This window comes from Mauremys mutica, chromosome 10, assembly GCF_020497125.1.
Source record: "Mauremys mutica isolate MM-2020 ecotype Southern chromosome 10, ASM2049712v1, whole genome shotgun sequence".
NCBI classification, from domain to species: domain Eukaryota; kingdom Metazoa; phylum Chordata; order Testudines; family Geoemydidae; genus Mauremys; species Mauremys mutica.
In genome coordinates, this window is record NC_059081.1 from 50,833,584 (window position 1) to 50,846,613 (window position 13,030).

General features: G+C 42.8%; 1 protein-coding gene across 2 annotated transcripts in view; it reads right to left on the bottom strand.

Annotated features, from left to right (window-relative positions):
* HIBCH (3-hydroxyisobutyryl-CoA hydrolase) overlaps positions 1 to 12,663 on the bottom strand; it is an 89,604-nt gene extending 76,941 nt beyond the window's left edge. For both annotated transcript variants that reach the window (XM_044978354.1, XM_044978356.1), the window contains exons 1-4: positions 12,520 to 12,663; positions 3,461 to 3,503; positions 2,220 to 2,360; positions 717 to 801 (exon numbers count right to left, since the gene is read on the bottom strand). In XM_044978354.1, the coding sequence (XP_044834289.1) occupies positions 717 to 801; positions 2,220 to 2,360; positions 3,461 to 3,503; positions 12,520 to 12,560 (310 nt within the window). In that variant the 5' untranslated portion in view covers positions 12,561 to 12,663. The remainder of the gene's footprint in view (positions 1 to 716; positions 802 to 2,219; positions 2,361 to 3,460; positions 3,504 to 12,519) is intronic.
* Positions 12,664 to 13,030: the final 367 nt, after the last annotated feature.

Here is a 13,030-nt window from a genome sequence, read left to right on the forward strand (position 1 = left end):
CCAGCCCCACCCTCCCGCATCCCAACCCCAATTATGTGAGCATTCATGGCCTGCCATACAATTTCTATTCCCCAATGTGGCCCTCAGGCCACAAAGTTTGCCCACCCCTGAGCTTAAGTAATCCAGTCGGGAGCTCACAAATGCATGGATCACTGTGGTCAGATCTGCCTAACAGGGTACAATCTTTATAGCAAGTCATAAATATAAGCAGGTTTTTTTGCTTCCATGACTATTTGGGTCTTCAGTATCAGTGAGTTGTCTAACAGGGCCACCAGCCTGCAAGCACAGATGCCCTCAGCAGCAAGGGATATTTCTGAGGAGGCAAGTTCTTCAAAGTACTTCCCTCTTCCTACCACATTCACTTCAGTCATGCCTAGTATTAAGCTTTAGCCAGCTACTCATACAGAGTTATTTTTCAACCATTGTAACAAAATTTTGCTGTCCCAGGGCAAATACAGTTTTACTTTAGCTCTGTATTATCTACATAAACTGAAAAGCAGCTCATGTACAATTTATAAATGTTTTACAGTGGCCACATTAAAATCTTGATGATTCTTGCACAACATTATCTATTTACCTTAATCTCTCACTAATTCACATATGCCCTATACTTAGAATGGGGGATATGAATACTGAAGTAACTAATCACTGAAAGTTGTATGTCACAATTGTAAGATAGTGACCAGTGTGAATTCAGCACATTCTCAAGTCCTTACCTCTGATATCCCCTCCTGCACAGAAAGCCTTTCCTCCAGTTCCCTTTATAAGTATTAGAAAAGTTTCAGGGTCTTTCTCCCATGTCTAAGAGGAAGGACAAAAGAAATATTATTCCCCAATATATAAAAATTCATCTAAAAACACAACTTTTCTCAAATGCTATCTTTGGTCATTCTTCTTATTCCGTCCAGAAAATGAGCCATATCCTACCTAAATTTCAACTGAGCCCTAAAAACGTACAAAAGGCAGGATTTGGAAAATCCACTAACACAGCTGAGTAGAAATCTCTCCTGGGTGGGTGCCATCAACGTCTGCTGAATCTATTATTTCACTCTTAAAAAAAACAAGTTTGTATCCCCTGAAGAAACATTCAGTTCATGCTTGGAAGGTTAACTGATGTAAAGAGGTTCTCCTGAATCTGCAAACAGACAACTCCAGTGTTAATACCATCAGAAGAGAAACAGGGGAAGCAGCTAGGAAGCACTTGCTGCTATTAGAAGTATGTGCCCTGTGAGGACTATTGTCCCCTTTCCTGGTAGGAGTTGCCACACTCTAGAGCAGTTGGCCTGCGAGGAGCTCCTACCAGTGCTACCCTACTTCCACAGCAGGAGTCTCTATGATTGAGATGCTATTAACTGGGGCTCAAAGTTCAGCCAGTAGGAGACCAGGGTATCAAAGGACCAAACAGACTGGGCAGGAAGTACATAACTGATGGATTTCAGCCAAATGAATTGACTAAGGCCTGGTCTACACACAGTTTTGTACCAGTATAACTACAACAGTGGAGCATGCTTTTGTTTTTAACTGAAATTAGTTGTACAGCCTCCCCAGTGTTGATGCAGTTATAAAAAGTGCATTATATCCATCTATCTTAATCCTTTTCCCATATGGTAATGAGCTATACCAATATAAACATTTATACCGATATAACTGCATCAACACTAAAGAAGGGGGTTGTACCACTTTAACTATACCAGTATACCAAATTCTGACTGTCTAAATGTAGAAATCATACCACTTTAACTATACCGGTATATTTAAAGTGGTATGATTTCTACATTTAGCCAGTCAGAATTTGGACTAGTTCAAGTACTCCCCACCCCATACCCCAAGCCCTGCTCACATAACCTTTGGAAAAAGGAATCCATATCACCACATATGCAACACGATTCAGCATTCCACTAAAATGTAGAAAGTTAGTTGGGGAACCAAACTACCATGCAAATGTGGATTCTTTGATCTAATCCATAGGTCAGGATGGTATTTAAGGACGTGCCTTACTTTAAAACTGTGAGTAGTCTCACTGAATTCAATGGAACTACTCAAACATTTAGTTAAGTGCAAGTTTAATTACCTTGTTGAAGTAGGGTCTTCATGATTGGGTCAGTGACTCCATACAAGAAGTTACAGATTGATTAGAAAGAACAAAAAAGTGGCCACTTTACATTTAAAACTGCTAGTAGATGTATGAATTTAAGATGAGTTAAAATAAAGCCACTAACCTTTAACTGTGGATAAATCTGTCGAATCATAGAAAGATTTAATGCATTTAGAGCCTTTGGTCTATTCATAGTTATTACTCCAGCACATCCTCTCTTTTCCAATAACACTTCAGCTGCAGAATCTGTGTGTTTGGACATATTCTATACATGCAAAAATAGGGAGACCAAGTAAAACAATGTCTTTCATGTTGAGTAACCATACAGTATAGAGTATAATTCCATAAACATTCTCAAAACTCCCTTTAACTGTGGTTAGTCATTGTGATTATTTTGACAGAATTCTAGACTGACGTTTTCCAACACATCTCTCAAATTATTTAAAGATTGATTTATTTCAGCTACTCTTTAATGTTGCTCCTAAAGCCATACTAAGTATATTATACTAGCTTCAAGCTTGTTAATTTGCAGGAATATTTGGAAATAAAACAGCTTTTGTGTTGTACATTCTGAAATACATTATGTTCCTCAACTCCTTTATTTAGGAGAGATGGTTGTGATATTGTTTCATTGAGACTATCACATTGAAAACACCTGCATCAGTTATGATGTTAGATGTACAAGATAATCCTCTATTCTCCTACTCACCATCTAACACAGTACACATCGGATCATGACAAATGGCCTTGTCTGTGATCCTGTTTGGCAATATTATACAAAAGTTATGAAAATTATTTTCATAAGCAATCTCAATTTATAACTCAACTAAAATGTAGAGTAAGCAAACTAAAATATACAGAAGAAAATTTAGCACACTGGAAAACATTCAGTTTAAAACTACACCTCTACCTCGATATAACGCTGTCCTCGGGAACCAAAAAATCTTACCGCATGATAGGTAAAACCGCATTATATCGAACTTGCTTTGATCTGCCGGAGTGCACAGCCCCCCCTGAGCACTGCTTTACCGTGTTATATCCGAATTTGTGTTATATCGGGTCGCATTATATCAGGGTAGAGGTGTACTGAGACAAATAGAACAATCACTCAAAATATGTGGGGTGCCAAAAACTAAAATCTATATTATTTAATAAGCATAAATTCGTATTGCAAGAGGAATTGGTAGCAAACTCTAGCTGAAGTGGAACTGGCAACATTGGACCTAAACACTAAAAAGCTGAATTTACAGTATAATACTGCGATGACTGGATAAACTAAAGAAGTGTATACACTTATTCTCTATCACACAAGGGTAGAAGTTACAAATCGGTTTCTAACGCTACCAGATAGAACCCTATACTTACCAAGTGCTGTAGTATTATTTGTAATCTGTTGAATGGCTTCAATCTGAAACAAGAAAGCCAAGTTCAATGGTAGCTAAACCATTTCAAAAATTAAATGCTCTGAATGAGTTGCACTAAGCTTTGATAGAATTTTCTAGCTGTACATGTCAAGTCAGTGGCAGGTTTTCTTATCATATACAACTTTACACAATTCAACTTCTAAATCAGAGATTGGCAACCTTTTGGCATGCAGCCCATCAGGGAAATCCGCTGGCGGGCCAGGACGGTTTGTTTATCTGCAGCATCCGCAGGTTCGGCCGATCACAGCTCCCACTGGCCATGGTCCCCCGTTCCAGGCCAATGGCAGCTGCGGGAAGCGGCGTGGGCTGAAGGATGAGCTGGCTGCCGCTTCCCGCAGCCCCATTGGCCTGGTACGACGAACCACAGACAGTGGGAGCTACAATCAGCCGAACCTGTGGATGTTGCAGGTAAACAAACCGTCCTGGCCCGCCAGCGGATTTCCCTGAAGGGCCGTGTGCCAAAGGTTGCCAATCCCTGTTCTAACTTATGGTTAATATTAATAGTGTAAAAGCAATCTCACCCTCTAAAGTCCTAAACAACAGACTTGTTAATCACTAAAATGGGTTTATAACATGTTTTCTTAAGCATACTAAAACAAGTGTTTCTAGCATTAATAAATAGTTGGTTTTAAAGGAACAGGGGAAAAAAGAATAAACAAACAGCATGTGTCAACACCTACAAACCACTGCCATTTCTGAAGTACCTAGAAGTTTCAAAGGAAGTTTGCATACATACAGAAGGAAGTCCTGGCTATAATCAGCAGCTTGGCTCAATGTCCAATATTTAGTAGGCATATTCCAAAAATATCAGTGCATGTTTAAGTACTTCAGGCACATTTTCTAGCCCCTGCATTACTGCAATTTTTTTCAGTTGCCCCTATCATAACCTCTAGAGACAATTATATAAATTAGTTAATTGAGGACAATCTGCTCTAGCTTCTCTGGTGTGCATTGAGAATAACTCAACTAAAATCTAATGAGTTGTGCACAATTTACATCAATGTATCTGAGAGCAGATTTTTGCATATAGTCGTACTTTGTTGGATCTATGAACTGTTTTGTTTTGAGAATATTGCATAGTTGCTTCCTCTTTTCTATCCTGCCCCATTCTTGGGAGCAGACCGAATGACACTTGCCAGAGTTCTAAGATACCAGATTTTTTTTTCCAGTTTACCAAGAGACTATGGCAGCTTGACTAAAAAAGATGTCTTGTATAACTCTGTACATGAATTGCCAGTGTGCCATCAACCATCTTATCAGTGTCCTAGTTTATACCACTTTCCTAATTTTATTCCCAATATTATCCTATTGTTGGCATTTCCATACTGAAGTTCATTAACAGAATATAGTTAAAAGCATGTGCCAACTACTTTTAGGCCTGAATTACATCTTGCAACAAGTAGGAGTTTACAAAACCTAACATGAAAGAGCTCCAGGAGGTGCTGCATGGCCTGGAGGAACAGATCCTTTGAGCTCTAGATCCATCCGTTAATATCTATTTCCATCTGCAGTACAGAGCCCCTGACCAAAACCAGCCTCAGTAAAATGAACCCCCAAATCTCTGGACAATCAGTAGGCATATATTTGTCTACTGTGGGCTCCACAAGTAGCTAAAAGACAGAGAACACAGACCCTAGTTCCTTGGCCAAGATGGCTAATGAGGGCACTGTGTCTGTGCTGGCCCTGCTGGAGAAAATTGCTGCAAACACACTTGTATTGTGGCCTTGCTATCTCCTGACTTCTCTCAATTAACTCTCTCGGCAAGCGCTGACAGAATAGGTGAATGAAGGAGAAGCAAGAATATCAACTCTGGAAGATCAAGTACCCAGGTGCAGAAAAACCAAACAGACTTACCTTCTCTTAAATTTAAAGTGGCAGACCAATGGAAGGTCTCACCACAATACTTTGAGAATTATAGGAGTACCTGAAGTAGCAGAAAGTGCAACCCCCTAGAATTTGTTCCCAGGCTGCTTTCAGAAGTGCTCAACCTAATGGATTATTTCAAATTTGACTCAGAGCACACAGTACCCTAGTTCTTAAAGCCAGCCTCAAATGCCAAATCTCATGCACTGATCATCAAACTTCTAGTACTTACTATAAAAGAGGGAAAAATGCAGCTCGCTCAAAAGGGAGAGCGACAGTTTGAGGGAATACCAAGAAAATGATTTTGCAAAAGATGTGTATGAAGAGACCAGACTTTAGAAGAGCTAGGGAACTTACCAAGCAATGAAGTCTCAAATATTTTACCAAGTTTCCCACTCAGTTCCATGTCAAGACTAATTGAAAAAGTGCCTCTGTCCCCAAAGCCATAAGACGTAGAAAGTTCACTGCAGGCTACTTAAAACAGTGGCTCTCAATCTTTCCAGACTACTGTCCCCCTTTCAGGAGCCTGTCTTGTGTACCCCAAGTTTCACCTCACTTAAACTACTTGCTTACAAAATCAGACATAAAAATACAAAAGTGTCACTGCACACGCTTACTGAAAAATTGCTTTATCATTTTTACCATATAAATTAAAATAAATCAATTGTAATGTAAAGATTGTACTTGCATTTCAGTGTATAGTATATAGAGCAGTATAAACAAGTCATAGTCTGTATGAAATTTTAGTTTTTACTGACATCACTAGTGCTTTTTATGTAGCCTGTTGTAAACCTAGGCAAATATCTAGATGTGTTGATATACCCCCTGGAAGACCTCTGCATATCACCAGAGGTACACATACCCCTGATTGAGAACCACTGATTTTAAAAATCTAAGCACCCATTCTGTTTTACATCAGGTTTACTTCTCAGTTGTTAAGTTAGCTCTACTTGTACAATAAACTTATCCAGTTCTGTGACTAACGTACAAACTTGTTTGGGTTCCCTTCTACTCCAAGTTCGTACTTCATTAACTTTTGGGACATGTACATCAATTCTCATCCAATGGCTGAATCTGAAGCACCCGCAACGGCATTAAAGGTACATCTCATCCCAAATTGATCTCATGGGAGTAAACTGACAGTAGAAAGGACTTATTTAAACTGTGTATTAGCAATAGTAAGTGCCTTTCCTCCTGTATTTGTTGGAATTAAACATTGGGAGGGGAGATAGCTTAATGGTTTTGAGCATTGGCCTGCTAAACCCAGGGTTGTGTGTTCAATCCTTGAGGGGACCATTTGGTGATATAATTGGGAATTGGCCCTGCTTTGAGCAGGGGGTTGGACTAGATGACCTCCTGAGGTCCCTTCCAAACCCTCTGATTCTATTCTATTTGACATCTTTACTAGACAAATCACTATGTACTATTTTTTGTGATTATACAGTCTGTGTGTAAGCTCAGTAGTGAAGTACATCAAAGAGATGACTGGGGGTGGTGCAGATCCCTGTTGCTCAGCAGGAACTTGAGGGCTCCCATTCCACCTTTTAAAATAGTTGCCAGTGGGAGACAATGTTGCATTGCCACACCCTACTGCCTGGGGGGTCCTCAAAGCCTGGCAGCTTGACATCATCTGTGAGAGATGGCTCTCCTCCCTGCAAGGCATCATGCAAAAGCACACAGGACCTGAGGGATACAGCTGTACCCCTTCTAGGCCAACGCAACAGGGAAGATGACCAACCAGTGATTTCTGCCCTCCCTATCACCACCTACTTCCTCCCTCTCACCTTGTCCCTTTTCCCACCTCCCCTGTCTCCAGCCCCTGCTCCCTTCCTCTTCCACTGCTCCATCTCTTTCCTCCCATAACCCCTTTCCCCATCCCAACACCTTCTGCAAAATCAGCTCGAGTACATGAACATATATAGAGGAATCATTAGCTGAATCTGATTGTTAGCTATGCTCTTTGGTATAGACACTTGAAATAGGTGAGAGCAGTTAAGACTTCTCCCCTGTCAATTATGCTAATTTAATATGAGGAAGAGAAACTGAATGTTTGGTGGTAAACCAAAGGAACAGGGGTATGCAGCATGGGGAAAATAATCCCCACAGCATACAGTGTCTCATTCAGAACACCACACTATATTACCAATACTCTGGTGTTTGCTTTGGCAAACTGAAAAGATTACAGTTAAGATATTAATACACATATCATGTTGGCAGAGTGTGTACTCTCTGAGTAGTAGCCGTGTTAGTCTGTATCAGCAAAAGAATAGGAGTACTTGTGGCACCTTAGAGACTAACAAATTTATTGTGGCATAAGCTTTTGTGGGCTACAGCTCACTTCATCAGATGCATGTAGTGGAAAATACAGAAGGAAGGGGGGAGGGGTGTACACACACACACCATTAAACAATGGGTGTTACCATACACATTATAAGGAGAGTGATCAGTTAAGGTGAGCTGTTGTCAGCAGGAGAGAAAAATAACTGTTTGTAGTGGTAATGAAAATGGCCCATTTCCAGCACTTGACAAGGAGATACAAGGAACTGTAGGGTGGGGGAAGATAAGCATGAGGAAATAGTTTTACTTTGTGTAATGGCCCATCCACTCCCAGTCTTTATTCAAACCTAATTTAATGGTGTCCAATTTGCAAATTAATTCCAATTCAGCAGTTTCTCATTGGAGTCTGTTTTTTGAAGTTTTTTTGTTGTTATATTGCGACTTTTAGGTCTGTAATCGAGTGGCCAGGGAGGTTGAAGTGTTCTCCAACTGGTTTTTGAATGTTATAATTCTTGACGTCTGATTTGTGTCCATTTATTCTTTTACGAAGAGACTGTCCGGTTTGGCCAATGTACATGGCAGAGGGGCGTTGCTGGCACATGATGGCATATATCACATTGGTAGATGTGCAGGTGAACGAGCTTCTGATAGTGTGGCTGATGTGATTACATCCTATGATGATATCCCCTGAATAGATAAGTGGACAGAGTTGGCAACAGGCTTTGTTGCAAGGATAGGTTCCTGGGTTAGGGTTTTTGTTGTGGTGTGTGGTTGCTGGTGAGTATTTGCTTCAGATCTGGGGGCTGTCTGTAAGCAAGGACTGGCCTGTCTCCCAAGATCTGTGAGAGTGATGGATCGTCCTTCAGGATAAGTTGTAGATCTTTGATGCACTGAAGAGACTGCTGAATTGGAATGAATTTGTAAATTGGACACCATTTCATTGTGCTTTACTTTTTAAGTGGTGAATGGAGATACACCACTCAGAACCGAGTGGGACAGTGATGCCCTATACCAGGTGTTCTCAAACTGGGGGTCGGAGATGGCTCAGGGAGATCACAAGCTATCAGCCTCCACCCCAAACCCCACTTCGCATCCAGCATTTATAATAGTGTTAAATATATTAAAGTGTTTTTAAGGGGGGGGGTCGCACTCAGAGGCTTGCTACGTGAAAAGGGTCACCAGTACAAAAGTTTGAGAACCACTGTACTATACTAATATCTAAGGCAGCCGGTCACAGTTGATAATAGGCCAAGTTATATATGTTATATGGTTTTGTGTTTTTGCTTTAACCTGCTTGTGTTCTTCCTTCTCCCAAGCCTCTCAGATCCCCTTACTACCACTATTCTTCCCACCTCTCTTGACCAGAAACATGTAGGAAAATTACACCCTACATGACTGACTTGCATCAAGCATCTGGAGGTGGCTGCAACTAATGCTGATGCATCTACCCTATTCCCTGAAGCATCTGGCAAGGTAATCCAAAAATCTGTGGAATAAGTGTCTGAGGCATTTAATCTGTAGACTCCTCATAGAATTCTGTGTGGGGAGTTGGTTGGAGTGCAATATAGCACATGACACAAGCACTGTCACCCTTATTTGTAAGGCCACACATGACAAAAAAAATTAACACGACAAATGGTCCTGCAGTTCAGTTTTATTTCCTAGAATGTAAAGGGACTCAACACTCCAATTAAAAGAAAGTGTACTCATTATTAAAGAAAGCAACGGGTAGATATGTAGTTTTGGCTGCAGGAGAGACACTTGACACTCAAATTAGAACAGAAGTGGGCAAACTACGGCCTGCGGGACTGTCCTGCCTGGCCCCTGAGTTCCCCGCTGGGGAGGCTAGCCCCAGCCCCCTTCCCTGCTGTCCTCCCTTCCCCACAGCTACACCGCTGCACGGGCAGCACTCTGGGCAGCTGCTTCTGTCAGGCAGCATGGCTGGTTCCGGGGGCTGCAAGCTCCTGCTGCTCTGAAAAGCATGGTAAGGGGACAAGGAGCAGGGGGGTTCGATGGGTTGGTGGTTCTGAGGGGGCCAGTCAGGGGGCAGGAAGTAGGAGGGGGTGGATAGGCAGCTGGGGCCAGGCTGTTTAGGGAAGCACAGCCTTCCCTACCCGGCCATCCATACAGTTTCACTACCCCAATGTGGCCCTTGGGCCACAAAGTTTGCCCACCCCTGAATTAGAATGAGTGAGTGCATAGGAAAAACAATGCCTTGCTGTTTCTCATCCAAATCCAGAGGGGAATCCATACTCTTCCATAAAGCAATGGCAGTAACAGTCTGAGTCACTTTTACTAGATCAGGCCAGATTTTTAATCCTTAAAACACCATAAATGGATCTGAACTAATCATTGCTTATATGCAATCGTCTATAGGTCTTTTCTATATAATTTAGTAAAACTCTGTATCTCTACTGCATTTCCTGGGGATTTTAATCAAATGCTTCATCCTCTTGTGAACAAATCTCACTCTCAGGGACATTAACCAACCAAAACTAGAATGACCCTAGAATTGCACATTGAAGACATGAGACTGTGATATCTGGTGGTTATATATTCAATGGGTAGGGACTATACATATTTTCCCTGCCACATGGGTCCTATCCCCATATAGATTTCTTTTTGATCTCCAGGGACTTGGTTAATTCTCTAACTCCTCCATTAATTGCTTTCTCTGATCATGCCCCTATAATTCTTCAGATAATAGGTGAGAAACAGCCCCATAGATGGAGATTTTTCACTTTTATCAGATTCCCCACTTCAAAAACTGTATTTTTTTCATCTATTTTAAGGGTATTATATTCTGCCATGAATAATTGGCAAGTGGTCCCAAAATGCAGGCTGAGTTTTAAAAGTTAAATGCTGCAGGTTGCTGCCCTCACCCCAGGATAATTTTAATCATAGAAAGGTAGGACTAAAAGTGACCTTAGGAGGCCATCTAGTCCATCTGTCAATATTGAGGAAGGATTAAGTATACCTAGACCATCCCTGACAGGGGTTTTATTTATATGGACAAGGATTCCTCATCCTCCCGAACTAGCCTGTTCCAGTGCTTAACTATACTTGTAGTAAGTTTTTTTTTCTTTCCCTAATGTCCAACGTAAATCTCCCTTGTTGCAAACTAGGCCAATTACTACTTTTCCTATGCTCAGTGGACATGGAGCACAATTGTCCTCCTTATAGCAACCTTTTCCATGTTTGAAGACTTACTTTCTCCTTCAGTCTCCCCCCCCCCCCTTCTCTAGATTAAACATGCTCAATTCTTTCAACCTTTCCTCATAGCACATGTTTTCCAAAACATTTGTTTGATGCTCTCCACTGGACTCTCAACAATTTATCCACATCTTTCTTAAAGTGTGGTGCCCTCAAATGGACAGAATACTCCACCTTGAAGCCTCACCAGTGCTAAGTAGAGCTATACAATACAACTACCTCCCATGTGTTGCATGCAATAACCTGTTAATACTTTCCAGAATGACATTTACCTATTTAGGTACAGTATCAAATTGCTGACTCTCCTTCAATTTATGGTCCTCTTTTGCAGTACCATTTTGTATCTGTGTATTTTATTTTTTTCCCCTTCTTAAGCAAAATACTCCACACTTGCCTCTATTGAATTTGATCTTGCTGATCACAGACCAATTTATCAAGATTTTACATTCTAATCCTGTCCTACAAAGTGCTTACAACCCCTCTCAAGATAGTAATATCTACAGATGTCAAAAGTACTAGCTCTACTCTGTAACCCAAATCATTATGTGAAAATACTGAATAGTAGTAGACTCTGGTATATCTCCAATTATTATTTATTTTATTTTATTCCCTATCTCCTAGAACTGGAAGGGACCTTGAAAGGTCATCAAGTCCAGCCCCCTGCCTTCACTAGCAGGACATATCCATGTGATATGTCCATCCAGTCTGACAGCAAACTATCCATTATGAGTAGTGTTGCAACTAGTTACGCACTCACATACAGTAATTTAATCTAGCCCATATTTCCCTAGTTTGCTTACAAGACTGTCACGTAGAACTGTGTCAAAAACCTTAGTCAAGAGATCACATCTACTGCTTCTCATATCCACTAGGCCAGTTACCCTATCAAAGAAGCAAGTTAAATTGTTTCATCATGATTGTTCTTGACAAATCTGTTGGCTATTACTTATTACCCTCCATGTACTTACAAACTGATTTTATTTTTTTTCCTATTATCTTTCCAGGTATAGAAGTTACATAGCCTATAATTCCCTGGGTCCTCTGTTAGCACCTCTTTTTAAAAATGGTTGTTTGCCATTCTCCAGGAATACTGCAAGAACTCAAACGTGTGGCCTAAAATGCATACTTTCAACTGACTAAAATTTGCACAGCATAAAAAGAAAAAAGTTATCCTCTAGGAACTTCTAATTATTAAGTAGTAGAGAGATCTTTTGTGGCTGATGCTTTTAAACAGCACTGCCCTGAAACCAGCGAGATTGCTATGGGCCAAGTGTAGGATTATGTGCCCAGGCACCGACACAAACTGCGACCACTTTTCCACGTCAGACTGTGCTGAGGGGCTTCACCCCTGAAGGAGCCTGACCCACAAGTGTCCGCTCCTTGCCCACAGAGAGAGGAGGGGGGGACTCGCCGGGGGCAGTGCCTCGCACTGGGCGGGACCGGGGGGGCTCTCTGGCGAGCTACTGGGGGGCACCTCCCGCTCTGGTCCCGGGGCGGGTCACTGACACCGGGACGAGAGGAGCGCGCTGCACCCACTTAGCTAGGGACAGACGGCCCGGGGGGGAGGGGTGACCGAGACACGCCGGGCGGGGCCAGAGGAGCTGACCACTCCCGCGCCCCTCCCTGCCAGTTTCCCGCTCGCGTTACCTGGGGAGCTGCCTCACCGCCAGCCCCATGGGCGGACCCATCCCTAGCAGGCAATGAGAAACCGCGACCGCCACGCCGGCCACTTCGGCGCAGCCAATGTGCGTCACCGAGCCGCGCCAGCTCGGCACAGACCGGAAACAAGCAATAACCACACTCAGCGGAAGTCATAGAGAGCGGAAGTGACGTGCTCTCAGAGCCCAGCGCGCTTCTCTATGGTATGCGGGGTTGCTGGCTAGTCGTACGAGCGTCACGCGGGCACGAACCGGCGCGGCCTCGCCTGGCCTGCGGCTCCCAGAGACTCGGAGGGCTCCGCGCCCCTCCCCCGCCAACCGCTGCTCCTCGCGCTCTGCGCTGGGCACCCACATGCTCCCGCAGCCCGGAGCCAGCCCGGCTCCCCCCAGCACCGCGACCCAGCCACCCCGAGCCCGGCTCCCCCCCAGCACCGCGACCCAGCCACCCCGAGCCCGGCTCCCCCCAGCACCCCGACCCAGCCCGGCTCCCCCCCAGCACC